This window comes from Barbus barbus (genome assembly GCF_936440315.1).
Source record: "Barbus barbus genome assembly, chromosome: 28".
Taxonomy (NCBI): domain Eukaryota; kingdom Metazoa; phylum Chordata; class Actinopteri; order Cypriniformes; family Cyprinidae; genus Barbus; species Barbus barbus.
Window position 1 is genome coordinate 9,081,478 of NC_136756.1, and position 26,469 is coordinate 9,107,946.

A 26,469-nucleotide genomic window follows, 5' to 3' on the forward strand; every position below is an offset into this window, starting at 1 on the left:
TCATAATTAAACAGAGTATCAGCTAATACATATCTAATATTGACTGACACTTCTAATTCAAAAATATAATATATATTATGTAATAGACAGACTACATTTCAAAAGTTTAGGATCAGTACGATTTGTTAAAGAAGTCTCTTAAGCCCACTAAGGCTGCAATTTTCTTATGAAATATACACTAAAATAGTAATATTGTGAAATATCATTACAACTTAAAATAACTGTTTTCTATTTGAATATATTTTAAAATGTAATTTATTCCTGTAATTTAAAGCATAATTACTCCAGTCTTCAGTGTCACACGATCCTTCAGAAATCATTCTAATATCCTGATTTGCAGCTCAGAAAACATTTCTGATTATTATCAATACTGAAAACAGTTGTGCTGCTTAATATTTTTGTGGAAACCATGATATTAACGAATAGAAAGATTAATAAATGTCAAAAGAACATTTATTTTAAATAGCAATTTTTGTTAAACAATTTTAATGTCTTTACTGTCACTTCTAATCAAAATATTCAAATTAATGCATCCTTGATGAATAAAAGTATTAATTTCTTAAAAAAAATTTCTTTCTGACCCCAAACCCAGCTAATTTACTGTGCTGATTTAAAGAAAAATGTCTCAAAGTCATAAATAATAACTAGCGATATATCGTCAGCTTGCTCAAATCACAGAATAATATTGTTTTCGATATTTAATATTGCACTTTGCACCTCCCCGCTGGGACATACCATGTGCTCCAGTATGGATGAGTTCGAATAGATAGGCTGCGGGTGGACTGATGGACCACACAGCTGCTGAAAGGGGTCGTCCATGTACATGTTTGAGGTGGGAAACCTGCGGCTTTTCAGACCACTGAGGAACAGAGGAAACAGAAGAATGGAAAAAGGATGCGGAAAGAATGTGAGTACTTCTGTGAGTGAGTGTGTGTGTAGTTCAGTGATTCATGCTCGGTTCATATGGAATGCTGGCAGCAGACAGACAGACAGCATGTGAATGTGAGTGTGTGTGTACCTCAGTGACTCGTGGCTGGTGTGTTGACCAGCTGCAGTTGAACTCCCATCCTGCAGGAGCTGAACCCACTGCTCTTTATCATCTGCACAACTCGCCTGCACATTCACACACAAACAATAACAACTACAGTCATTCAAAATATAGTCACAATAGGTCAACATGATAATAAATCAAAATAAAATACATTTACTTCACTTTTTACAATAAGGGCAAGGATATTTATGAGCACTGTTGCAGTACTACAGTACAGTGATGGTATCAGATGATGATATCAGAGCATTTTCATATATAATGCACAAATGAACATAATACCACCAGGGATATTATAGTTAATTAAAACTAAAACCATAAAAAGCATTTTGCAACTTGAAATAAAAATGAACTGAAGTAAAATATACATATGAAAAAAAAATATATATATATTTTATTTCAGCTAGCTGCCAAAACGTTCCTCATTTTTATTTAGTTTAACTTCTTGTACTAAAACAACTAAAACTAAAACCGAAATAAAAATTAATAAAACTACAGAAACTACACACAACAATTACTAAATCTCTAAATAAATTAAAATTAAAACTATGAAATAAAAATATAATTAAAAAACAATAGTATCTCACTAAAATTAAAATAAAGACTGAAAATATAAAATAAAAGCACATTCAATGTTAATAAATATAATTATAATTTATAAATAAAAATATTAATAGAATAAAATAATAATACTTTTATATATAATAAATAGCATTAATATTAAAATAAATAAATAATATAAAAATCACACTGTTCCTACTGTACTCTGAAAAAAATCTTAATCCTAATCATCTAAACATCCCTAAACAACCTGTATACATTAATTTACTAACTAAACTATTTTTATAGCTTAAATTGGGAAGAAATAACTTGGTAATAATTGCAGATTAATTTTTTGAAACAGTGTAGCTTTTCTAAATCACAACACACCACACAAGCGACTGAGATAAACAGATCATCATCATACCTCTAGCACAGCCACCTGGTCCCCGTGCTGTGTGATTGTAATGCGGTGCGTGTGTGCTGTATCCGGGCCAGGTCGCACCTCGCTCCCTCTGAGCTGAACCGTGTACTGAGGAGTCTCTTCTGACATCTCGTCCCGATACATCTTCAAGACCCCGTCCTCCACCCGACACCACAGACTCTGCCACTGACAGCTCATCAGCACGTTCAGGAAGCCGGCTGAGGACAGAAACAGAAGTGTTCACATGTCTGACAGTAATCTGTGTGCACGGTATATTTGTGTGTATCTTATTACACTTCATTACCTTGCTGAGATGGTGTGTTTAAAGTTGCATTGTTTTATTTTTGTTTTGTTCACATACAAATGCCTACGTCTTTTCTTTTAACTGAGATATTCTGAGTATGCATGGCTTGAGGTTGTTTTTGAGGTAGCATATTAAATACTTTTTCACACATATTGGCTACTTTTAGGTAGTACTAAGGCATATGTTTTATGTAAACTTATATCTTCAAGTTTAGTAAGAAGACTGCGTGTGGACTTATATAGTGTGGAGTATATAGTAATACTTGTGTAAAATAGGTTAGAGTAAATAGTGCATGGGTGGACTGAATCTGATATATAGTATTGTACTTAACCCACACAGAAACACTTGACTGATTTTATTGATAATTCTTTCACAGTGTTAGAGTATTGTATATTCATACTGGCTTCTCTTAAAAGCCATTACTAGAATCAACAAATTTAAAATCTCATCACAAAACAACAGTAATTTATAAATCATAGGTATAAATTCACTGGTAGTGTAAACTGAAAGTCCAGTTGAAATACAGTTAATGGCATACTGAATGTATAAAAATTAATACCTAAATAGTAACTTAAAAGTTAAGCATAGTGTGCATAGTGTATCTGTGGCACTAACACTTGTTTGAGCATCTGACCAGCACAACATTGGCTTAAACATTACGTGTTTAGGGTGGTGCTATCTGTTCAACAATGTTTTCAAACCTTTTAAACTATCTGCTTAAACTATCTACCCAAAACATTTTAAACCTTGTACTTTCGTAATTCAGTTTAGTGATGATAGTGCTGCAGAAATTTCACATTTCAGCTTAAAACAAAGTTCGGTGAGTCGGTACTCAAAGTACACTCGTGCAAACACATAAATAAACAAATAAACTTATTTGAAGGGTTCCCTTTCAAGTTGTTTGTGGAAACACATAAAGTAGACATCTACACATGTCTCTAATCAGCGAGCGCACGTTTTCAATAACAAAACATTTAAACATTACTCAGCGAGTGGTAAGATGTAGCCACTTCTAAGTTTCAACTAAACTTTGATCTCCTCCAAAATCTTATTCGCTTACTTTCATAAAAGAAATAGCTTTCCTGTTTTATAAACAAATACATGCTCTTCTTCCATAAATGCTGGGCCGCTATCAAAAAGATCAGCCATATATTTACAAACCAAACTTCTGAGGTCATTGCTGTTGTTGTCACCCCGGTGTCAAAGGTGACAATCAAATCTCAAAGGAATCTGTCCACAGACAATAGCACAGTGTGGAAAACACCCAGCCGGTGTCCTGTGTGGCACGCAGTGAATTTAGCCCCTAATGAATAACACCAAAACACTAGCGAGTGAACAATGCCACAGTTGTACTAATAGCAGTGCTAGCACAGACTAATATGTGTGCAGACCTTCTCCACATATGGGATATAAAGCATATGCTGTTAGTACACGTCTTTAATTAGAAACAGCATTAGGTTACGGAATGACAACAAAGAACTGTGGGAAATACAGAAATTAAACAGTCAATGAAATCCAAACTGACCCTATTTACATTCTTAAAATTTGTTTCTGGTTTTATGGTGAATGATTCATCTCTCTCTCTCTCTGATTCATCACTGCAATTTATTCAAAACTAAAAAAATATTGCCTTCATAATTTATTATCAAAATGCAATGAATCACAACCTTGGTTGGCTGGTGTGCTTAATGGAAGTGAATTGGATGCACAATTGAAATAACCTGATTAACCAGATCCCCCTCTGAAACAAAAAAAAATTAAGTTTTTGTTTACATAATTTATGTGTGTGTACTGTTTATATTTATTATGCATATATAAAAACATACACATGCATGTACATATATTTCAGAAAAGTGTTATGTTTATATATTTAATATATTTATATGTAATATAAATTATATTAATATAAATATATGCGTTAATACAAGTAAGCATTTTCAAAATATATACTGTATGTGTGTGTTTATATATACATATTACATACAAATATGTAAACAAAAACTTTTATTTTGGATGCAATTAATGGTGATTAATCGTTTGACAGCTCTATTTCATTTATGTCAAGATGGTCCACATGCATTACTATGAAGTTTTGCAACATGCAATATGGCAGAATAGGTCCCACCTTCTACATAAAAGAGCCAATCAGCAATTGTTAAAGTCATTGCATCACTGCAGCTGCCATCAGAAGCTTGACTGCTACAGACAGGCTTGCCAAGTCTACGGTTTTACCACAGAATTGGGCTACTTTTACACTGTTGATGCGGTTTGCTTCTGAAGTCCGCTGGTTGAAGCGATCTCCACAGAATGCAATTTCGATGGAGCGGACCCCCGACGGAGGGGAAAACCATGGAAAAAAACATGATTGGGCTAGTTTTAATTAGCTGTTGGACTGGTTTTGTTTAAATAATATTGCATAATATTGACTAAAATAATTAGAAACTAACATTTTTCAATTTAAAAAATTTTACTTGATAAAAAAAAAAAACGGTAAAAATAAACAGATTTATACTTTAGATGAATGATGAATGAACGATGCATTTTTTATATAGCGCCTTATTGTGTATTGCTGTACACCCAAAGCGCTTTACAATCATGTGGGGGGGTCTCTCCTCAACCACCACCAGTGTGCAGCATCCACTTGGATGATGCGACGGCAGCCACAGCACAACGGCGCCAGTGCGCTCACCACACACCAGTTACAGGTGAAGAGGAGAGGGTCATAGAGCCAATCAAGTGTATGGGGATTATTAGGAGGCCATGATAGACAAGGGCCAGTAGAGGGAATTTGGCCAGGACGCCAGGATTACACCCCTACTCTTTACGAGAAGTGCCATGGGATTTTTAATGACCACAGAGAGTCAGGACCTCGGTTTAACGTCTCATCCGAAAGACAGTGCTTTTTTTGACAGTATAGTGTCCCCGTCACTATACCGGGGCGTTAGGACCCACACAGACCACAGGGTGAGCACCCCCTGCTGGCCTCACTAACACCTCTTCCAACAGCAACCTAGTTTTCACCGGAGGTCTCCCATCCAGGTACTGACCAGGCTCAACCCTGCTTAGCTTCAGTGGGCAACCGGTCTTGGGCTGCAGGTTGATATGGCTGTGGCTACTTAAAATGCAAAAAAAGTAATCCTATTATGGTTTTTAAAAATAAATAAAGAAAAAAAAAATTGAAGTAAACACAGTAACCAGCAGGGAACTTGAAATGTTTGGGGAGGTTTGTAAATGTTTAACGGGTATTTAAAACCTTGTTTAAATGTTATAAATGCTTTTCACCATCCAATCTGTTCCTGAGGGATAAAAGTAATGCCATGCATTTACTTCAATTTACAATTTTTTACCTTTCATTGAGAGGACAGTGGAAAGAGGACAGGAAATAATATGGAAAAGAGGAAGGACTGAGATCTAGAAACGACATCAGCAAGACTCAAACCCACATTTCCGGCATGAGCACCAATACACAATGGCTAACCGCTACAAACTCCTTTGTTGCAAATCCAAGTGTGTCTGCTCACCTAGGTCTTTATCTTTGATTTCCACACTGCTAACTGCAGACGGAAGACTTGAGATTTTCTCTTCATCCGAGTCCGTATGGAGGACAGTACTTGACTACATGGAGAAAGAGAGACTTTCTTACTAAATAACATTAGCAAGCACAATGTTCTCCAGCACAGGTAAGTCAGTCCTTTTTCTACAAATTGGCTTAAGACAGAACACAAGACTTTGCTAATCAGTTTAGTACATGGCCAGCAGAAGATTCATGAAAGAGACTCTGTGGAATAGATGTGAGGGAAAGGTCTGCAGATGATTAAGAACCAAGCTAATTCAGTAACATCTCATTCAGAGAAATGAAGTTATGCTGTTACTCTCTTGCTGTGTTCATCACATTGATAATGTTGTTAACAAAGATAGCAGAAACTGGCATAGCGTGATTTACCCTGCAAGAGTCCAACCTCTCGCTCCTCAGGATGGATGAGGAGCTTTGGGATTCAGGCTCGTAATAAGAGGAGCCACTCACTTCTTCTATTATCTACAAATAAGACATACAAAAAAAAACATGTTATTATAGTTGGATAGATGCGTTATTAAAAGTCAGCATGAAATGAAAATTCACCCATCTATTTTCTGAATGCATTGTAAACAATAGCATATCTGTGCATTTTTAATTTTTAAAGTTTCGAGATCACATTCATCTGCCTCCACTTTTGAATACAACGCCCCACATCCAATCAACAATCGATGCACAGAACCAAGTCCTGTCCTACATTTTGTCTTTTTTTGGTAATTCATCACACTAATGTACATCACAATAAGTAATAAAGTCACTACTTGTGTTTCATTGCAACTTTAAGTTAAATATAAGTCTGTGTTTAGACTTGTCCAGACCTTCCTCCACTCTTCGGCCTGCGTGCTGCTCTGGAAGCCCAAGATAACCGTCTCGGCATCGGTCACCACCTTCAGCTCATGCTGCATCTTCTTACTGTGCTTGGATTTGTAGACCACATAACAACCCGTGAGGTTTAGCTCCAGCAGAGGGTGCAGGTCTTTAGCGCACTTAAAACACTACCAGGGAAAAATTAAACATATATAATACACTGTACAATACTGTAAGAGAATTTATTAGGGAAACAATATACTTTAAAAGAATACATAAATGTAAAGTGAATGTAATGTTTTCAGACACTTAACTGTGAATTAAATGAAAATGTATTATAATTTAAATTAAATTTTCATTAGTGCTTTTTACCCACTTATATAATGTACATATAATGTTTATATGTAATTTCATAATTAATTTTATTATCTGTTGAAATATGGTTAAAGTGTACAGCTGAATGTACTGATAAGCATTTATGGTCATTTGTATGTCATGTATGTAAAGCTGCAGTCTGTAAGTTTTGCCTCTTTGTCGCCATCTCTATTTGAAAACGTGGAATTGCAGCTGCTTGCAGAATTATCTTGATTGCGTGGGTTGTGCAGCGGCACGGCTAATGTTTTGAGGTGAATGTGTAGCTTTCAGTCACCGCACCTGTGTGGATGTTTACTGTACTTCACAATCACAGATTAGTCTATGTCTTGGAATATATGACCCAAATAAGATTTTTCACCGTATGTTGCCATCTGAACAAGTAAGTAACAAGTCTGCCACGATTGTTTTGACCAACTGAGGAAAAAAGCATTACCATAAATTGTGCTACCAATGGTGAATTAATCTAAAGATCAGTTAGCTCATATCACATCAAACCATGCAAAGTATTATTATTGTTATACTTTATTCTCAAATTATTAATGTAAATAACATCAGCATTGCGTGACAATGAGTATAGTGTGTATTAGCGTGTAGATTTACATTTCTGTACAGTCTAATATCTAATTGTCATACCATTCAAATTTCATATTAAGAAATTATTTTAACCCAAAAAGCAAACTATGCTCCCTTCAAACTGGTTTTCTTTAAAATACAAATCTTGTGTAATCCCAGGCTATCTGTAATCAGAAGCACATTTAAACTGGAATATAATTTCATTTCATTCACATGTGTTTCATAAACACATAATCCTTTCTGGATTACAATCCGCCATCAAATTGATACATTTAATTATTCTAGCTGCTGTGAGAAAAGGCTATAAATGATCCTCCACCTGCAGGATCCTCACATGCGATGGCCTACTAGCCGGGACAACTTCTTTATGTTTACAGACGTGATGTAATGACGCAGTGCCATGCTCGAATTTCCGGCAACAACCTAGAAAACATTATTATAAGCTTGCCGTTGTGAATCGGGCTAAAGTAAGGCGATAGTTTTAAACACTGGCTGGTTATGTACTTGCTCAAATATTGAATTTGCATAATTTTTTACGAAAAAAAAGTTACTGACGGCAGCTTTAAATGTATTTGTAATTACACATTTGTAAGGATGAAGTTGCATATATGTTAACTATACAGTTAAAATTATAATCAAGTACTTTACATGTGCTTTAGTGTGTTAGTCGACATCAAAACAAGCGTACTTTAAAACATGAAAAAGATTATTAAAACAATTATTTAAAACTGTACTTAAGTGTGTTAAGAAACACTCATGAAAGTGTCTGTTTAAGTACACTTAAGTGGCTTTTTCATTCATTAAAATTATATTATCTGGAAATACAGTTAAAAACATACTTTTCATTTTTGAAATACACTACAAGTGCACATTCAACACATTTGGACTGTAACAAGCACAGAAAATAAAATCTAAGAAGGTGAATTTAGTCTTCAATTTTGATTTGAATTGTTGACTTATTTAGATTTAGAATTGTTGAATCTCATTCATCTAAATACTGTAAATATACGACAGTTAGCGAAAACTAAAGATTATGCTTTATTAAGTTGTAAATATGGATATTTTTCTCGCAAAAATGCATCGATTCACTTCAAAAGGTCTTTATTAACCCCCTGGAGCTGTGGGTTACACTTTATATAATGGATGGATGCACTTTTTCGGGCTTCAAAATCTCAACCACCCATTCACTGCCAATATAAAGCTTGAAAGAGCCAAGACATTTTTTAATATAACTCCGATTGAATTCATCTGAAAGAAGAAAGTCATATACACCTAGAATGGCCTGAGGGTGAGTAAATCATGGGGCAATTTTCATTTTTGGGTGAACTATTCCTTTAAATCCTTCAAATATTAAATTTGTCTCATGCACACTTGCACAGACAGATGAAGACTGTAGCTCATAAAAACATTTAAAAAAAAATTATTTTAACTGGACATACAGTATAAGCATACTACCTAAGAGCACATGAATGTGTAGACAATAAGTAAGGCAGTTTGGAATAGAGCCAAATTAAACTAAATTAAGGCTCTTACCAATAGTGAGTTGTGCTTAATAATGAAGAGCTGGCGGGTCCACTGGCCCAACCACTTCTTCTTCCAGAGGTATCCACAGATGCGTGACTCTGGCACAGGTCTTAAACACGGTTGAGAGGAGCTCCACTGGATGTAGTGAGCTCTGTCCTTTACAAACTCCTCGTCATCCTCCTCTTCGCCATACGACTCGTAGTGACTGCTGTCTGAGTCCACTTTATCTGAGGCAAAGATGCTTATTTTAGCATTACATGTGGATGTAAGTTGTTTTATTAAACTGCTGAATTGTGTCATGTCCCTTATAAGAAAGTGAGTTAGGCAGGTTTAGAATGACATGAGGTGAGTAAATTACAGAATTTTTGTTTTTGGGTTAGGTATCCCTCTAAAAATAAGCTGTTACACTGACCTGTAGACTGACTGGCCGGGACAAATGGTTCTGCCTCCTCATAACAGTCCTCGTCCTCTAAACTCGGGGGATTTGGGGGAACAGCAGGATTCATAGACTGAAAACACACACATAGAGCAGCACATTAGATGTATTTTCAAAGTGAGGACTCCAATTTTTTTTTTTAAGTCTCTTTTGCATAGTAATACTGTATTACTTTTATATATTTAGATATTATTTTAATGTAATATAACTGTTTTCTATTTGAATATATTTCAAAGTGCCCCTATTATGCCATTTTTAAGGTTGCTAATATTGTTTTATGAGTCTCCTAAAACAGGTTTACATGCATCCAAGGTCAAAAAACACTTTAGTTTTCTCAAAAAATAGCTTTAATTTTACCTCATTTCTAAATGATTCCTAAACGACTCGTGCAAAGCAATTCAAAGAATCAGTCTCTCTAAACCCCTCCTTTCCGTGAGCCCTTGCTGCTGTGATTGGTCAGATGGAGCAGTCCTTTGTGATTGGTCTACCGTGTACAGCGCGAATGACAGCCATGGGTGGACATTATGCAAATGTGTTACTTCGTGACGTACAGCTGTAACAGAATAAGATTCAAATTCCTAAAGACTCGTTTAGGGCCTTAGCCTTTTTTACTTAAGACCAAAAAGTTGATTAGTTGTCGAGGGACCATCTGGGTAGCAGATTTTGAAAATATGAAATTTTCAACATCCTTCACATTAAGAACAACCCTGAAATAAAGTGCCATATGCTGCCCGTGCAAAGCTCTAACTCATTAAGCCACAATGAAGACCACACAACCAAAATCTGGACCCTGATCAATCGCGACACTTTCACATGAGCTGCTCATGGCAACCACACAACCAGAAATGACGACAGCACAGCTGGCCAGAGCGATCACCTGAATGTACACATGAGAGGCATCATATCTGAGGAAAACAAAACCGAGATGATATCTTTCTCATATGGAGCTCAGAACCCAGAGTTTAAGTGCAGTTCTGCAGTTACAGGAAGAGAGAGAGAGAGAGAGAGAGAGAGAGAGAGAGAGTTTTTAGTTGTACTAAGGGTCAGTCGGTCCACAGTGTTTATGAGAGTCTGGTGCAGACTGTTCTAGAGGAGCACAGCAGAAGGACAATGGCTGTGGTCGGCACTGGGGTCAGTAATTTGTAGTCGGACACTGAGGGCAAATCAGTGGCACTGAAACAAAACCTTCTGGGAGTTGAAAACAAAAAGCAGAATTTTTTTAGGTCTCAAGTCCTGTACCTTTCAAGCTGACGTAGTTCTCAAGTGTCTTAACTTTACCTTATCTTCTCAAGATTCTTAGGAAACGCATTGGCATCAATTTAAGAACTTGAATGTAATGAAAGCAATTTTAATATACAATTTAATATACAGTTAAAGGACATTACTGAAATACTGTCATCCTTTGAAGTCAAATCTTGCTTTGTTAACATTTTTAGGGAAAGTGTTTAAGATCAAACACTTGATTTAGTCACAAATTAAGTTACTTGTTGCCATTTACTGGAAAAACAACATAACCTCCAAGATTATGAATCATTGAAATATTTTTTTAGTGAACTTATTCAGAACATTTGAGTCACTGCGATGAATCAAAATCATCACCATAAACCATGAACTGCAAGAATAATTACTGTTTTCAAACAGGTTTCCCAAACCAAATAAATTCCGTGTGAATCTAAATCTAACTAGCCACACCTCATAACAGTTTCGTTATTAACTAAAACTAAAACAATAATAGAAATAATGCCTTGTGGTTTATGTTGAATTACTAAAATTACAAACACTAAAACTAACATAAATTAGTGAAAAATATAAAAAATAATAAAATAATAAAAGCACAAAAAAAATTACTACAAATTAAAACTAAAATAACAGAAAATATAAAAAGCTCATTCAAAGTGTTAAAGATGTGGTTAATTGCGATTTCCCTTTTTTAACTTTAGTTCAATGCAAATGGAGATATTGTCTTTTAAAATTATGGCAGTTTAATGCCTACAGTTTCGGCTCGTAGGGACTACAACAAACTACTTCCCAGGTTTGTGACATCACAAACCCTGAAATTTATATAAACCCCGCCCCTGGGAACATGTAACAAAGGGGGCGGGACCATGTTGCGCTGCTTTAGAGAAGAGGAAGAGTTGTTGCCATACCATTAAAACTCATATATGAATCACGATCTGTCTTCTAACAATTCTAATGGATTTACAAGTTTCAAAATCAATGTTCTAAAGCAGCGGTTCTGGATCCTATTCCTTGCATCCTCTGCTCTCCACACGCTCTGCATCTCTCTCTCTCTCTCTCTCTCTCTCTCATTCAGATCATCAGCTTGTCACAGCTCCATCAATGAACTGTGATCCAATAATACACTTTAGACTGACAGATATTTGCCACATAGCTACGAGAAGCGTTAAACATAGACTCGCATGCGGTTGCCGTGCTGTAATAAAGGGATAGTTCACCCAAAAATCTAAATTATGTCATTAATTACTTGTTCCAAACCCGCAAGACCTCTGTTCATCTTTGGAACACAAATTAAGATATTTTTGATGAATGCAGAGAGCACTCTGACCCTCCCATAAAGACAGCAAGGATCCTAACACGATCAAGACTCAGAAACATAGCAAGGACATCGTTAAAATAATTCATGTGACATCAGTGGTTCAACCGAAATTTTCCGACGCTATGAGAATAATTTTTGTGCGCAAAGGAAACAAAAATAACGACTTCAACAATTCGTCTCCTCCGCGTCACCCTATAGCGCCATTTTGGAGAGTATCACATACGTAAACAACGTATGTACGTGGATACGTTGTTTACATTGTTGACACTTTGATCTGAACGTAAACAATGTATCTACTTCTATCTGTGATATAGTAAAGAGCGTTTTAGCATAAAAATTATGCACTTCATCATTAACATCAACAATAGACTGAAACGGACTGACTTGAAGTGTGTTAATGATCCCTTTATATCCTATCTTCAGTTCAGTGTCTGTATGTTGGAAGATGGGTGTTTGACTGAAGAATTTCAGAATGTTAATTACGTCTTTTCTGAGCGTTTCTTCTCTTTTATCTCCTGCATATTTTCATTCTTTCTGTTTCCCTCTCTGGCTGTTGGGGGAGGCGTGGTTGTGTTTGAGAACACAGCCTGTACAGCTCTGGGGATCAGATACATATCTGTGAATGAAAGATGAAAGGAGTTTTTGTGTGTTCACAAATATGTGAGGGAACAAGGGATAGAGGCAGAGAAACAAATATAGATGCAGGAATGGAACACATTTGTAAGGGATGCCAAAAGCTAAAAGGATAAAAAATGATAAGAACCAAGAATGTATGAAGCTAGAAAAGAAAAACTAAGAAATGAGTCAATGTGAATTGCAGTCTGCAGGCCATTTTGACTTTAAAGAGGGAGCAAACCACCATTCCTTGGAAATGCATCATCGCAGATTATGTGCCAGTGTTTGGAGAAGTAAAAATCATGACAAAAGAGAAAGTAAAAAGGTTTGTGGTACTGTTATGATGGCTGGCAGAGACAGGAGGGGTCTTGAGTGCTCACTAAGCCTGTAAAACATTCATTGCACATTCCACTCTGTCTCACATCAACCATTATAAAAGTGAATGAAGAAGGCAAACACACACATCCTAAAACATGCAGGTCATTTTAACCGTGTCAGATTGTTACATTACCTCATGAAGCACAGAGGAACCAATCTAAGCTTGTAAACTCGCTCCTCTTACTGACCCATACAGACACACACAAACCCACCTGACTACTGTAAGAATGCTTTACACAGGACCCATATCTCAGAGCTACAGGTGTGCACAGTGAACTACGACCATTAGGGATGCACAAAATATCAGTAACATATTGATTAACCCTCTGGGGTCTGAGTGGGTTTTTGGCCCTGGAAAAGTCTGACATGCCCTTATTTTTGTGCTTTTTCCAGTTGCTTATAAACAAATCAATGGCTAAAGTGATTACACTGTATTCAGCACAAATTGAACATACAGTCATGGCAAAAAATATCGGCACCCTTGGTAAATATGATCAAAGCCGCCTGTGAAAATTAATCTGCATTGTTAATCCTTTTGATTTTTTATTTAAAAATTCACAAAAATCTAACCTTTCATTGCATAATAAGAATTTAAATTAGGGGGAAATGTCATTATGAAATAAATGTTTTTTCTCTAAAACACATTTGCCACAATTAACGACACCTTTTTATTCAATACTTTTTGAAACCTCCATTTGTCAGTTTAACAGCTCTAAATGTTCTCCTATAATGCCTGATGAGGTTAGAGAGCACCTGACAAGAGATCAGAGACCATTCCTTCATCCAGAATCACTCCAGATCCTTTAGATTCACAGCTCCATGTTGGTGCTTCTTCTCTTCAGTTCACCTCACTCATTTTCTACAGGGTTCAGGTCAGAGGACTGGAATGGCCAGCAGAAGCTTGGTTTTGTGCTCAGTGACCCATTTTTGTGTTGTTTTTGAGGTTTGTGTTTGGATTATTGTACGGTTGGAAGATCCAAACATGGCCCATTTTAAGATTTCTAACAGAGTCAGTCACTTATTGATTTTTTATCTGTTGGTATTTGATAGAATCCATGATGCCATGTGTCTAAACAAGATGTCCAGGACCTCCAGCAGAAATATAGGCCCACAACATTAAAAGTACAGCGGTATATTTCATTGTACACATGGGGTACTTTTTTATCCCTGTGTTCACCAAACCCATCTTGAGTGTTTGCTGCTAAAAAGCTTGTCATGTCTGATAACTGAATATGCTGGAGTTTGTTTTTGGATGAGCTAGGAAAAATTTTCTTGAAACCCTCCCAAACAACATGTGGTGATGTAGGGGCTGTTTGACAATTTTTTTTAAAAGGTTTTCTGACCCCAAGACTCAACTATTTTCTGCAATTCTCCAGCTGTGATCCTTGAAGAGTCTTTAGCCACTCAAACTCTCCTTCTCACCGTGCATTGGGACGATATAGGCACATGTCCTCTTCCAGGCAGTTTCATAACATTTTATGTTGTTTGGAAATTCTTAATTATTACCCTGATGGTAGAAATGGGGGTTTTCACAGCTCTAGCTCTTTTCTTAAAGCCACTTCACTAATTTGTGAAGCTCAATTATCTTTTGCTGCACATCAGAAATATATTCTTTGGTTTTTCTCATTGTGATGGATGATTAAGGGAATTTGGGCTTTGTTTTTTTTGGGCGATATTTATGGCCATGACTGTATATATGTATAAAACTTAAAAGTTAACACTATAATAATTTAATAACTCTGTTAAATTTTAATTTGTACATTACATTTTTATACTGTACATTTATAATGTTGTGATACCTAAAACATTTAAATTGATTGATTTTAGTTATGCGTTTTATTTTTTTAAAGTGACTTATGCTCATCAAGGCTGAATTTATTTGATCAAAAATACAGTAAAAACAGTAATATTGTAAAATATTATCATTTAAAATAACTGTTTCATAATTAGTCTTCAGTGTCACATGATCGTTCAGAAATATTTTTGTGCTTTTTAATTATATTTGTGGAAACTGTGATCAATTTCTTTCAGGATTCTTTGATGAATAGAAAGTTCAAAAGAAAAGAATCTCTCTGAAATGGAACTATTTAGAATTATTTGTAACTTTATAAATGTCTTTACTGTCACTTTTGATCAATGCGTCCTTGCTGAATAAAAGTATCAATTTCTTTATACTCCTTTATACAAATTTCTTTGACCCCAAATGTTTGAACAGTAGTTTATATTACTTAGAGATATTGTATATAATATAACTGTTATATATCTAAGAAGACCGCAGAAACATGTTTGTAAGAAAATAGGGTTAAAAATTAAATAAATAGATCGTCTGATTGGCATGAAACCCCAGGATTTTGGCGCACACTTGGCGGGTGACCTCATCCCTCCCACACCTCCCAGGAGATCCTCCCCGCACCATCCGACTTCCTTCCGTCTGTGCAGTTGTTCTATCAGTCCATCTCTCTATCACTCCATCACTGTCCTCTCTCACGTAGACAGCAATAATTATCCTCCCAAAGTCCTCTTCCTCCCCTCCGCTTCCCTTCCAGCCAATCACAAAGCAGCGTTGGGTCGCCGAACCGGGCCTCTCGCTTAAACATGGCATTTCCTGTTAAAGATAGGGCCCGTCCCCCTCACTTCCTCCCCCTCAATCTTTTTCAAATGAGCTTTTGATTTCGCTCAGGGTCCTGGAATTAGGTGAACTTCCTATTGCACTTAATTGCTGTGATCTAGAAAGGGCCATGCTGGGTTCTTAGAAGAAAACAGCACAGAGGAAATAAAGTAACGTCATTAGAGGAACATTTCATCTAAAAATGACAATTCTGTCATTATTTACTCATGTGCTGTTATGTTTTCAGTGAAATAAAAACAAAAATTATGAAGGCATAATGCAGCACATATGTACATTTCATGTCACAGTCATCATGGTTGCCAAGAAATAAAATAAATTAATAATAAACAAAATGATTGTACACTACATAACTTATTTATTTTACTTTACTTTATTTTATTTTATTTTAGCCAAATTGTGCATTCAACAAATTCAACAGATACTTTAACAGTTTAATCATTTATTAAAATTTTAACAGTAATAGTGCCTTATGAAATATGTTTTATAAAATAAACTGAACCAAAATAAAATAAAATATATAAATGTAAACATTTTCATTTAGTTTAACTTGAAGTACTAAAATAACTAACTAAAATTATACAGACAGAAAATTACAAAAATACAACAAAATCACTAAAACTATAAATTGAAAATTAAAATTAAAGTGAAACTAAAAACTAAAGTGAAAATAGAAAATATAATTGAAATAAGATCTAATTTAAAATACAAACAAAACTAAAAATAGCTAACTAAAATTCGTAAATAGCATCTAATAGCAACTGCCTTCAGTTTTTTTTTTTTTTTGGGGGGGGGGGGGGGGGGTTATTGCTTTAAGGAGTCCTTGGAATGTCACCTTGGAAAACAGGATTAAACATTTGCCTCCTTTATATGTTGATTATGAGTCAGCAAATGTGATTTAATTTGTTTATTTAAACCTATTCTGCCAGAAAGAGGAAACAATGTTTTTTATTCTGAAGATTTAGTGGAAGGACATCATTTTACAGATTACAGAGTACATTATACAACAAACTCAAGCCAATGTCAATATATTCATGTCAACAAATATTCTCGCTGTTCTTCACAGAAACTAGATCAGCACAACTCAACTAACCACAATTTAACAACGATAACTCTAAAGTCACATTTACCCTTATTTGGCACATTTTCACGGGCGAAAATCCAGCAATTTCAGTAGTAATCTATATGTGACCCGGGACCACAAAACCAGTTTTAAGTGTAAATTTTTCAAAATTGAGATTTATACATCAAAGAAAAAAAAATCCAAATATTGAGAAAATTGCCTTTAAAGTTGTCCAAATGAAGTACTTAGCAATGCATATTACTAAACAAAAATTTGGTTTTGATATATTTACAGTAGGAAATTTACTAAATATCTTCATGGAACATGCTCTTTAACTAATATCCTAATGATTTTTGGCATAAAATAAAAATCTATAATTTTGACCCATACAATGTATTTTTGGCTATTGCTACAAATATACCCGTGCAAATTAGAACTGGTTTTGTGGTCCAGGGTCACATATTCGATTGAGAATTTTGCGTGAAAGCAAAAGATTTCCCAATGCAGATTTCACAACAGGTTCAAATTGTTCACGCAATTTCACAGATTTCGCTAATGTGGCCCCACTATAACTGCTCTGTCTTCTTACGAGTGTGTTTCCATAGCGTTTCTTCCTCCAGCGCTGCTCTTCCCTTTCAGTTCTTCCTGTCCCTGTTGTTTATATGTGGTTGCCCACTTGAAAAACCTTGGTTACGAGGCAGGATTTGACCTCTGACCCCGTGCCCTGCTCAACCCTTGGGTGAGATGAGGGGGTAGGACCGCAGTGAGGCTGCGCTGAAGCTGGGAGATGCTCATCAGGTGGCCACAACACAAGCCCTGCTCCAACCCAGCGCTCTGGGCCTCGTAACCGCTAGTGTGCAGCCGGCCCATCTGCCCTGTTATTATGGCCATAGAGCTAGTGTCTCTTAAAATACACATCACAGCACAAGTACACACTGTAGTGTGGCTCAGAGTATACATTACAACACCATCAAACACTAGTGTACTCTGAAGTACACGTCACGGCGCATGATGTCTTTAGGGTATTCATTACGTTATACATCTATATCCCTTTCAAATGTCAAACATATAGAGGCACATCACAGTCAATAGTTGGGACTGTCCCGGGCCCTGTCACAGCAGGGGCCCACTACAGTACTTAAAAATACAGCGTACTTATTGGGCCCGGGGAAAGCATTACAATATAGTTCCAGGCACCATTAACTTTACCAGCCCCTAAAAATACTTCACAGCAGACTCATTAGAGATCTTTAGTGCGTATATGAGCCAGAGTAAAAACGTTTTTGCTACATGGTAGGTGAATCGAGAAAAATTTCATTTAAAAATCTTGCAGGTCCGACTACTTCAACAGTAGTTGAACATTTCCTGTTACTGTTATTTTATTTATTTATTTTAGACAATGTGATTATTAGGCTGCTTTTTGCTTATAGATTATTTGTCATGGTTCATGGGTTCGTGTGCTCATTCCATGTGTGCGTGTTATATGTTTTGTGTGGTTTTTGCCACGTCCGCATCCTAATCAGGTGTTTCACCTGCAGCCTATTTCACTGCCTATATCTGGGTCGCTCTTTCACAATTCTTTGTCAGTTCGTTGTCTCGCTCACCTCTGTTTGTTTCTCTCCTTGGCTTCCAGAATTGTTTTCTACTGATCGTGCTCCGCTCCTGCTCGGATGGTTTCCTCCTCGGCTGGACTTCTGGTTCACGGACCTTTGCTTTTCGAGCTAGGATGTTACCCTCGGATTTTGAAACTGCTGTTGTTTCCTTATTCTGAGAGATATTAAACTGTTATTCACTCGCTACTGGATCTGAGTCTTTGATTTTGTGACAGAACGAACTGACCAGAAGATGGATCCAGCGAGTGCCACTGAGCTAAGAAGTTTCCTAGAGAACAGTAATGCAAGAATGACTCAACAGGAGGAACAAATGGTGAGCACTGGCTGCGCTATTCAAGCACTGGTGTCGCAGGTCTCTGAATTAACCTCCCAGTTTCAGCGTTTTAAGGTGGAGCCCACACAACAGCCTGCTGCGCACAATCCACCTGCTGTTCCTGATGCATCTTGTACCATCCACTCTGCCGAACCTCGGTTGCCGCCTCCCACAGTCTACTCCAGTGAGCCTCACTTGTGCCATCCCTTTTTGACTAAATGTTCTTTGTACTTTTCTCTTCAGCCTTCATCATTTCCCACAGAGGAATCTAAAGTAGCATTTGCTATCACATTACTTTCTGGACGGGCATCTCTCTGGTGCACTACGGTCTGGGACAACAAGCACCAGTGTGTTTCTTCATTCCAGGCTTTCTCGAGTGAACTGAGAAAGGTTTTCGATCGAGCAGCATCCGGAAGAGAGGCGGCACAGATCTTGGTGGAATTACGCCAGACTCACCGAACAGTTACAGATTATTCTATCGAGTTCCGTACCTTGGCCGCAGAATGCAGCTGGAACGCAGAGGCTCAGTGGGACACGTTTTTGCACGGACTGGTTCCTCATATCCAAAACTACATTTATGCCTTGGATTTACCCACCTCTTTGGATGGGTTTATTGACTTGGCTATCCGGGTGGACGCCAGGTTGTGGCGGCGAAGTCAGCACAGACCTCTTTTCTCGGCTACAGATCATCTGGACCATTCTACATACAACTCCTATGAGGCGCTTGTCGAAGTATCGGATTCAGAGCCCATGCAAATGGGACGGTCTCGTCTCTCTCCGGATGAGAAGGAGAGACGCTGCAGCCGTGGATTATGTTTGTACTGCAGGGAGGCTGGTCATATGGTTGCACAGTGTCCAGTAAAAGCCGGAGCCCGCCGGTAAGCAAGAGGCTACTGGAGGGCGGGCTCGCTACGGAAAAGACCTCCCGCACTGTCACCCATCTCCCAATCAAGATTCAGTGGGACTCTGAGGGTAATTTTTTTTATTTTACTGTGGCCCGTAAGCTTAAAGTTCCTGTATTTGTCCTTAAGAATCCTATTTCTGTCATTGCCCTCAGCAGTCAGTCATTGACTCCTGTCACTCACACCACAGGATTGATAAGACTGGTCACCTCGGGTAACCACACGGAAGATATTAATTTTTTTCTGACTAATTCTCCTTCTGTTCCCATAGTTCTTGGTCATCCCTGGTTGACCTTACACAAACCCCACATTAACTGGGCCCATGATTATGTTCTGGCCTGGAGTGATAAGTGTCACGCTTCTTGCCTATTGTCTGCCTGTCCTTCTGTGTCTTGTTCTGTTTTTCAGGATGAGCATGGGGACCTGTCAAATGTGCCCAGAGAGTACCTCGACCTGAAGGGAGTGTTTAGTAAGTCTCGAGCTGCTTCTCTGCCTCCGTATCGTCCCTATGGCTGTGCTATAGACTTATTGCCAGGTACGTCTCCGCCTAAAGGCAGATTATACTCACTTTACGCTCCGGAGAGGGAGGCCATGGAGAAATACATTTCTGATTCTCTAGCTGCTAAGATCATCCGCCCCTCTTCCTCCCTGGCAGGTGCGGGGTTCTTTTTCGTGGAAAAGAAAGACAGTTCCCTGCGTCCGTGCATCGACTATCGGGGGCTTTATCCTTTTCCATTGATGTCTTCTGCCTTCGAGCTTCTGCAGGGTGCATTGTTTTTCACGAAATTGGATCTCCGTAATGCTTACCATTTGGTCCGCTTGAGAGAGGGGGATGAATGGAAGACCGCCTTTAATACCCCCAGGGGGCACTCTGAATATCTTGTTCTTCCGTTCGGTCTTTCGAATGCTCCCGTGGTTTTTCAGGCACTCATCAATGACGTGCCTGAATCAGTTCAATCAGTTCATTTATGTCTACCTGGATGACACATTGATTTTTTCTCACTCTCTCCAGGAACATGTTCAGCACGTCAGGCGAGTGCTTCAGAGGTTGTTAGAGAATGGGCTTTATGTCAAGGTGGAGAAATGCGTTTTCCATGCACAGTCAGTCCCCTTTTTGGGGTACATCGTGTCGGCTGAGGGAGTGTGCATGGACCCCGACAAATTTAAGGATGTGGTGGATTAGCCAATCCCAGATTCTCGTAAGGCCCTGCAGAGTTTTCTGGGCTTTGCCAATTTTTACTGGCGTTTTTTGTCCCAATTTCAGCCAGCTAGCTTTTCCTCTGACTGCCTTAACCTCCACCAAGACTGCATTTAGGTGGTTTAACGCAGCTGATGCTTTACCAAACTAAAAGGCTGCTTTGTTTCAGGCCCTATTCTCGTCGCTCCTGATCCGTCACGTCAGTTTGTGATGGAGGTTGACGCTTCAGAGGAGGGAGTTGGTGCGGTCTTGTCCCAGCGCTCTTCCTCAGATGACAAGTTGCATCCTTGCGTGTTTTTTTCTCACCGTTTATTTCCCGCTGAACGCAACTACGATATTGGTAATAGGGAGCTGCTGGCAGTCAAGCTCGCTTTGGAGGAGTGGCGTCATTGGTTGGAGGGTTCGGGGGTTCCTTTCATCGTCTGGACCGAACATAAGAATTTGGAATACATCAAATCCGCCAAAAGGTTAAACTCTAGGCAAGCTCGGTGGGCTTTATTTTTCGGTTGTTTTGATTTTTCTATTTCTTACCATTCCGGGATCTAAAAACATCAAACCTGATGCGTTATCATATATTTTTGACCTTTCCGAGCACCCATCTTCTCCCGAGCCTATTTTACCACAGAAGGTGGTCATCTCTGTGGTGTCTTGGGAGATCGAATCGAAGGTTCGCACAGCCTCTGAAGGGTTAACTCTCCCGCCCGGATGCCCACCGGGTCGTTTGTTTGTACCTGAGAATTTATAGTCTGACGTCATTCGATGGGGTCTTTCTTCCAAGCTGGCTTGTCATCCTGGGGTGAGTCGTTCCACATTTCTTATTAAGCAGCGATTCTGGTGGCCATCTATGGCTCGTGACATATGACTTTTTGTTTTGGCTTTCACTGTCTGTGCTTTTTCTAAGACTTCTAATTGACCCTCTGCGGGACTCCAGCTGCTGTTAGTTCCTTCGAGACCCTGGTCCCATGTTTCGCTTGATTTTGTTATGGGTCTTCCACCCTCTCAGGGCAACACGGTGGTTTTGACCGTGGTGGACCGGTTCTCGAAGGCAACTCATTTCATCCCTCTGCCCAAACTGCCATCTGCCAGAGAAACAGCGGTTGCTGTCATTGACCATGTTTTTCACATTCATGGCCTCCCGACGAACGTGGTCTCGGACAGGAGGCCTCAGTTGATTTCCAAATTTTGGAAAGAATTTTGTCACTTATTAGGGGCGACTGTTAGTCTTTCTTCTGGATACCATCCTCAGAGTAATGGTCAGACAGAGAGAGCGAACCAAGATTTAGAACGCATGTTACGATGTTTGGTTTCACAGAATCCGTCCTCCTGGATCTAGCAGCTCTCATGGGTTGAGTACGCACATAACTCTATCGGCTACGGGCCTATCTCTGTTTGAGGGTAGCTTAGGGTACTATCCACCTGTTTTTCCCAGTAAGGAATCCGAAGTCGCAGTTTCCTCCGCTTACGCCTTTGTCCAGAGGTGCCGTCGCACCTGGAGCAGTGCCAGACAGACTCTTCTCCGGGTGGGGGCACGCACCAAGGCCCAAGCCGATCGCCACCGGTCGAAGCCTCCCATCTACGTCGTTGGTCAAAAAGTGTGGCTTTCATCTAAGAACATTCCTCTTCGCACCGTTTGTAATAAGCTTGCTCCCAAATTCATTGGCCTGTTTACTGTCACCAAGATCATTAGTCCGCCTCAAACTTGCTCCAGCGTACAGGAGAGTTCATCCCGTCTTTCATGTTTCTAAATTAAAGCCCGTATTTCATTCTGCTATTAACCCGCCTGTCCCGGTTCCCCCACCGCCGCGTCTCGTAGATGGGGAACCTGTCTATTTGGTGAAACGTATTCTGGACTCAAGACAGAGGGGACGAGGATTTCAGTACTTGGTGGACTGGGAAGGTTACGGGCCAGAGGAGAGGAGTTGGGTGCCTGTGAGAGACATAGTAGATCACTCTCTTATTGAAGATTACAATCGCCAGATAGGTTCTCCTGGGAGCGCCGAGAGGCGCTCTTAGGAGGAGGGGTACTGTCGCGGTTCATGGGTCCGTGTGCTCATTCCATGTGTGCGTGTTATGTGTTTTGTGTGGTTTTTGCCACTTCTAGCAACCTCACATGTCAATTTTTAGACCCTTTGTACAGAATTATAAAATAAAACCCCTAAAAAATTGCTTAGCTGAAACTAATACATATTAGAGCAATCTTTCTCACAAAGCAAAAACGGTTGGCACACAACACAATCCCCTACTCTTTTTCATTTCACTCATAATTTGGATCGTGTCCTTGAAGCAAATGCAGCTATGGTTTTTTCACCATGAATCACTCAAGGGGGAACCGCTGGAATGTTATTTTTGATATCTTGTTGTCGTCACACGACCCATTCATACACTAAGACCTTGACGCAGTGTTGTTTGCATTGTTACTGGGCTGAATTTCATTATAATGCATTTCTGGAATACTCCGCTGTGATTAAAACACCCACATGCACATAAACCAGCCTTTAATGCCGGAGAATGGCAGCAGGTGTCCATTCACACAATGCTGGCATATGCCACACTGTTGTTTTGCAAAGCTAAAAGTATCTGTTAACTATAGCTTCCTCAGACTGATAAGAGACACAAGCATATGACTTATACTACTAATACCACTTCCGCAGTTAAACAATAACTCTTTTATTCATCAAGGCCTCTGTTCAGATCTGGCCTGCCCGTAAGCGAGAGGTTACAGTTACGATGAAACTACATTAACATAGATTTTGTATTATAAATTAATATATCCAGCCCTGGATGCTGATTGGTCCATAAGTGTTATATTAAATGGTATAGTAGCAGGTTAAACTCCTCAGCATTAAACGCTAGAATGAGACAGTCTTGTAAGCGCTCATGGCTAAATGTTTCCACCCCTGTGGTCATGGCATGAAAATATTATTAAAATAATTTTAGGAAAAATGCTTTATATTAAAAACCTTTATATAAACTGATTTTCTATTTAAGCAATACAGTTTTCTACAATAAAGTGAATGTGGTCTGATTTACATTAAGGACAGTTAAGTATGTGATTAATTTACAAAACAAAAAACGTAATGCTTTCATTTCTGTTATTTTTTCTTGCAATGAGTAATAAAATCAGATGAGCTCAGTTTCAATTCACTTTATTCACAATTTGTTTGTGAATGTAAATGTATGCAAAGGATTGTGGGTAACTGGAGAATAGGAAAGATGTGCTTGGTGCATCCTTCAAAATAAGCTCAAAGAAAAGCACGTAACAAATAGCTGCGTTCCAAGGATACTTCACATTGTGACCAAAACTTCACATAAAATCCAATAAAAAATTAAACAGTGGTATTATGTTTTAAATTAGTATTAAAACTATTACTAGTAAAATTGTTTACATTACTTGAAATAAAGCGGAAATAGTTGAAGTATTAGAATTACTAAAACTGAAATTAAAAAATAAAACAAATAAAAGCTAAATAGAAAATATAAAAAACTAATATAAATGACAAAAGCACAAAATTGAAATACTAGAATTACTAAGACTGAAATAAAAATAATTGAAAGCTGAATAAAAACATATAATAGAAATATATAATAGAAAATAACAAAAAATGACTTACTAAGACTGAAATAAAGATAAATGAAAGCTGAAGAGAAATATATAGTAGAAATATATAATAGAAAATAACAAAAAATTACTTAGACTGAAATAAAAATAAATGAAAGCTGAAGAGAAATATATAATAGAAATATATAATAGAAAATAAAAAATAAAATGACAAAAACACAAAATTATGAACACTTAAACAAAAAAATGAAAACTGAAAATTTTAAAATAAAATAAAAGCTAAAATACTGTAATATTAAAATAACACAAAGTAAAAAAGAAACATAAAATAACATGAAATGTCATAATATAAAATATTAAAATAACACTGAAATTAAAAAAAATCAATATAAATCAGCATTCCAAGCCCACTACACGAATGTAACATGATGTATTTTTGAGTAAAACTAAATATTCAATGAGTAAAATATGTTGGGATATGTGACGTGATTGGAGGGGCAGGTGACGTGATGTGACAGTTATTACATTCTAATGGAAGATTAAACATTTTTTCTTTGGAAAACTGACTACAAACAGATGAATGCTACACGATAAGACTAGGAATGTGTATTATGTAAACAGGGTCCATACCAACTCAAATATTATTCACTTGTATGTAAATAGCTTTCACACAAAATAAAAATCTCTCTTCTTTGACAAGCCAAATACTTAAAAGCTGTAATATTCTATTTAGAGCTGATAACATGTCAATAAACTTTTCATTAAGTGTTATATTATATCATGTAGTAATGATGGCGGGAGGGCTGGACTCACCCCGGGCTGCAGGTGAGTAGAGGTGACTGAAAGAGCTTCCTCCGTCGAATGAGCCTCAGCAGTGGTGCTTTCCCTGAGATCACTGGGGCCTCCAGAGGGACAGTTCATAATCATGTACTCCGCATCCTCTGCTAAACATAAAACACATACAATAATCTTTTATTTACACAGAAAAGAACCCAAAACAGCAAGTGAAGCAATAAACTGTGGTAAGAAGAGGTTAGCCATTCATAACAGAGGCATTTACATATAAAACTCTTTTCATTTATGTAGATGGTAAAGATGATCTTTTTTATATGTAAGAGTTATATGAGAGTAGCGGTCTTTGAACTGAACATCTGTCCCTCTCAAACTCTCCATGACCCTGCACTGACTCTCTGTATCCTATAAACGCTCTCAGTTCAGCTCAGTCTCTACAGCCGCAGGTGGATCTCCGACAGTTATAAAAAAGCATATAAAACATGACAGCTGTGTCAGAGCTGTGCTGCAGCGTTAGTGCACAGAAGGGATGTTTAACAAAAGTGCACTCTTTGTATGGTGGAGTTTAAATACACTTAAGGATCAACAAGTATACGGTAAAATACCACCTAAAAATGAAACAAGCTGCCTAAAAAGGAACTAAAAAACAAGTGCAGTAGCAATGCACCATTTTAATCAATAAACATTTTAACATTGTTTATTTACCCTACCTTTCAGATCTTATATGTAATTTTATACATACACTTTGTTTATATTTTTATATACTGTACTTTGAATATTTTTTAAACACTTGGTCACAATTTATTTTAAGGTCCAGTTCTCACTATTAACAAACCATTACCTATGACTTTTGCCTCAATAATGTAATGAAGGAGTCTTGACAACGAAGTGGGGATCCAAATGCAAAGCTTTTATTAAAGAGCATAGTCAGACGGGCAGGGTCAAACCAGCAAAACAGTACATCTAAGACAATCCAAAAGAGTAATCCACAAAAGAGGTTAAAGTCAGGGCAGGCAGCAATAAATCAGAAACAAGTTAACTGTCCAAGGATCAAAACACTATGACAAGGAAGGGCAAGAAAACACGGGAAAAAACAGGAGAACGTTACAGGCTAATGCTGGGTACACACCACAAGATAATCGGGCTGATTGTGGGCCGATTTCCAACAATCCTAGGAAATGTCCCAATTATCTTGGTGGTTCTAAAGATTATCTTATTAGATTTTCCTGTGGTGTGAGATGTGTTAAG

General features: G+C 37.8%; 1 protein-coding gene across 2 annotated transcripts in view; it reads right to left on the bottom strand.

Annotated features, from left to right (window-relative positions):
- The window catches only part of LOC306848057 (actin filament-associated protein 1-like 2), a 49,850-nt gene that overhangs the window by 8,590 nt on the left and 14,791 nt on the right, over positions 1–26,469 (bottom strand). The window contains exons 3-11 of one of the 2 annotated variants that reach the window (XM_079382380.1): positions 25,243–25,373; positions 9,582–9,678; positions 9,179–9,396; positions 6,709–6,885; positions 6,260–6,352; positions 5,838–5,931; positions 2,016–2,230; positions 1,019–1,113; positions 736–859 (exon numbers count right to left, since the gene is read on the bottom strand). In XM_079382380.1, coding sequence (XP_079238506.1) covers positions 736–859; positions 1,019–1,113; positions 2,016–2,230; positions 5,838–5,931; positions 6,260–6,352; positions 6,709–6,885; positions 9,179–9,396; positions 9,582–9,678; positions 25,243–25,373 — 1,244 coding nt within the window. The remainder of the gene's footprint in view (positions 1–735; positions 860–1,018; positions 1,114–2,015; positions 2,231–5,837; positions 5,932–6,259; positions 6,353–6,708; positions 6,886–9,178; positions 9,397–9,581; positions 9,679–25,242; positions 25,374–26,469) is intronic. The other variant, XM_079382381.1, reaches the window with a different exon arrangement.